At 49.6% G+C, this 3,647-nt stretch overlaps 1 protein-coding gene across 5 annotated transcripts in view; it reads right to left on the bottom strand.

The window, feature by feature from the left end:
* Positions 1–3,647, bottom strand: part of LOC109384417 (signal-regulatory protein beta-1-like) — a 160,962-nt gene that overhangs the window by 13,750 nt on the left and 143,565 nt on the right. For all 5 annotated transcript variants that reach the window (XM_019645741.1, XM_019645737.1, XM_019645736.1 and 2 more), the window contains one exon: positions 2,750–3,115. In XM_019645741.1, the coding sequence (XP_019501286.1) occupies positions 2,750–3,115 (366 nt within the window). The remainder of the gene's footprint in view (positions 1–2,749; positions 3,116–3,647) is intronic.

Here is a 3,647-nt window from a genome sequence, read left to right as displayed (position 1 = left end):
GATTTGATCCTTTGCTTCATCTAATCTTCTCTTGATTCCTTCTAATGTATTCTTCATTTCAGTTATTCTATTCCTCATTTATGACTTGTTCTTTTTATGTTTCCTATCTCCATGTATGTTTCCTATCTTTTTGTTGACATTATCCCTGAGTTCATTGAACATCCTTATAAGCAGTGTTTTGAACTCTGCATGTGGTAGATTGCTTGTCTCCATTTTATTTAGTTATTTTTCTGGAGCTTTGTTCTCCTCTTTTATTTGGGACATGTTTCTTTCTCTTCCCATTTTGGCTACATCTCTGTGTTTGTTTTTATGTATTAGGTAGGGCTGTAATCTGCTGGTCTTTAGAGTGGGTTTATATATTTATCCCCCTGTTGTAGTTGAGCCGTGGTTGCTGCTTGCACATCAATGGGAGAAATTAATCCTTGGGCTGATTGGATGTGAGGACTGGCTGTGACTACAGTGGAGGAGCTGTTGTGCAGGGGCTGACCCTATGGAGCAGGATTCACTTTATCAGGGCTCTGGAGCCCGCCCAGTGTGTCTCATGGGGAAGTCATCCATGGAGGTGGTGTAGGGGATGCACAGGCTGGGTCAGAAGCTGACCGCTGGGTGTGCCAACCTTGGGGACTTCTAGTTGTGGCCCTACTGCAGGGCTACTTCAGCCCCAGCCAGTGCTTGCCTGGGGTCACCAGGCATGAACCACAGAGCAATCTGCAAATGACCTTCACCAGCACTGACCTTGGAGGTGTCTCAAGAGGCCAAGCCATGAACCGAGGCCAGTTGTCCCTCACCTGGGCTTAGAGCTGCTCAGCGAGAGGTGTGGGACATGCCAGAGCCAGATGCTGCTTGTTTGGGTTTTGTGAACCTTTGAGAGATTTTAGGATATATTTAGGATATTTGTTAACCTTTGAGATATATTCTGCAGCATGGGCCAAAGCAGGCCCTTTACATGGAAAATGCACTGGAAGCTGTTTGGGTGTGCCCAAAATTTGGGGGAGAGGGGTCTCATGAAATCAGGGTGAAATAACATTGTTAGTCAGCGTGTTAAAGACTAAGATATGACAGCTGCCTGTGTCAGCATCTGGGAGTGGGGAGAGCTCAACAATGAAACAATGGCTTCTGTCACTTCCTCTGACCAGGAGAAAGCTGACCTTCCAGCACTTTCCCTGAAGCCAGGCAACTCAGATTCTCCCTGTGTTTCCCTGGTGCCTTTTGAGCTACTGCCCCAGTGCTAGCGCTCAGAGCAAGTGAGTCCATCAGTGAGTAAACGGGCCCGTTAAGCGGAACATCTGGGAGCGCAGCTGCCCTCTGGATTACTCAGTCACAGTCTCTGCTGGTTTCCACAGCCAGAAGTTATGGGGACTTCTCTCACTGGAACTGAAACCCTGGGCTGAGGAGCCTGGTGTGGGGCTGGGACCCCTCGTTCCTCCGGGGAGAACCTCAGCAGCTGATATATACTTCCTGATTTTTAATTGTCACACACGGGTGTGGGACCAGCCAGTTCTGCATCTCCACCCCTCCTACCAGTTTTGAGGTGGCGCCTTCTGTATGTCCTTAGTTGTAGGACTTTGGTTCAGAAAGACTTCAGGTGATTCTCAGTGATGGCTGTTCTGCAGTTGAGCTGTAATTTTGATGTGGTTGTGACCGAGGTAAGCACAGCATTCACCTACTTTGCCATCTTTACAGGATCTTCGTCATTATTTGGCCTTAGGCGCCCAATCTGTACAAAGGAGGTTGGGCTGGGTTGTTTACAGGTCCTCTTGTGCCAACATTCATTCCAGAACCTGGGCTTCTGGCAGAAAACCCTACATAAGCATCTTACTCCTTCAGTGGCGTGATCCCTAAGTCACTCACATGGGGATTCTCTTCCCTCGGTGAGAGATACTGTCAGATGACCCGGCTCTGGTCAGAGGCTTCAGTGACTGTGACTCAGGCCCTAAATTACAAGGGTTCTTTTGGAAGACGGCCACGGTAACTGCCCAACCTCTGGGCACCTTCTCCAACCTGGGTTGTCAGAGTAAATACTGAGGCTGTGCCTCTTAGGTATTTCTTCTCAGTGTGGAAGTTCTGAGGACAAACTGAAGAGTCACATTCTCCCCCTCCCTGCTCCGGATGGATTTCTCCTCCCTGGAGGGAAGAAAGAGAACGAAGCTCATGGAAGAGGAGCCTTTGCCTGCTCTGTTCACTGCAGCTGTCACAGCACTCAGAGCAGAGCCGGGTCCACAGCGGGTGCTCAGTGAGTGTCAGTAAGGAGAAGCCCGGCCACACTGAGGGGAGCTCTCTCTGGAGGCAGCGGTGAGGTCTGCCCTGTGACGGGCAAGTCACTCAGACTCTCAGCTCCCTCATCCCTGGAACCAAGGGGCTGGATGGGATTGGAAAATCACAGACTGTGGAGCCAGGCAGTTGGGGGTTCCAGACTTTCCCACCATTTACCAGCCGTGGGGCCTGAGCAAATAGCACAACCTCGCCAGGCCTCAGTGTCCCTGATCTGTAGATGGGGCAAAATCAGACCATGAACCAGACATGGCAATTAGCACCCATTTCAGCACCTGAATCTGAGTTGTTCATAGTACGGAGGTCATCTTGGGCATCCCAGTTGGGACCTTCTCTCGTTTCGAGAGCTGTAACTTTCTGCTCTAATGAAAGTATCCTCTGCTATAAAAAAAAAAAAAAAAGAAAGAAAGAGAAAAAAAGAACAGGTTATTCTTATTGTTGTCACACATCAGGGATGAGGACCCCACACCGTACTCACCACTCACAGTGAGCCGAGTGCCTGCTCCAGACTTAAGCTCCACGTCGTCAGGTATTCCTCTCTGGAACTTCACACAGTAGTAGGTACCGGCGTCTGCGGGGGTGACGTTACTGATGCGGATGGAAAAGTCCATGTTGTTGCCCTTTGTGGTGTCTGCAACACTTGTTACTCGAGGGAAGCGGGTTGCCTCACTTGGTTTGAAACTGTAGATTAACTCCCGGCCTGACCCTGTCCCCCTGAACCACTGGATGGGCCCCACGGGGTATATGGAGGTCACGGTGCAGAGCAGAGTGGCCGTCTCTCCGGCTGCGATGGACACCGACCTCTCAGGCTGAATCACCTGCAGCTCCTTCTCACCTGCCACGCCTGGAGGGAAACAAAGCAGGTATTTATTCATCCTTATGTGACCCTGTAGGTTTTGTCAAGTGTTTATCAACAACAGCTTTCGCTGACTGAGCCCATTCTGTGTGTGGGCCTTGAGCTCAGTACATTGCATGTGTCATCGTGTGGAACCCTCACAATGAGCTTGTAAGTGAGACCCTGTTACAAATGAGGAAATTAATGCACAGAGAGGAAACTGATATGGCAGAGAGTGGGTGTGAGCTCTGAGCCCTCTCTGGAGGTGTCATGCTTCCCCAAATGTTTCTGGCTGTCTACTTGCTGGCATCATGGAGAGTTGTACTTTTGGACATTTGTATTTGGTGTGTGATGAGACTTCTTTAGATCACTGAGTTGTGAGCAGAGGCGATGAATGTATTTGTGGGATATGCGTTTAACTGCAAGAACATCTATGGGTCAACTTCCCTCTTCCACAAAGTTCCACATGTTATGATGTGTCTGCTCCATCAGCCTGGAAACCTGAGTGACAGTGATGTGCGGAGCTCCCAACACACAATGA

Source organism: Hipposideros armiger, unplaced genomic scaffold (genome assembly GCF_001890085.2).
Source record: "Hipposideros armiger isolate ML-2016 unplaced genomic scaffold, ASM189008v1 scaffold_94, whole genome shotgun sequence".
In the NCBI taxonomy this organism is placed as follows: Eukaryota; Metazoa; Chordata; class Mammalia; order Chiroptera; family Hipposideridae; genus Hipposideros; species Hipposideros armiger.
The sequence above is the reverse complement of the archived record's forward strand: the minus strand, read 5'-3'. Positions and strand labels throughout refer to the sequence as shown.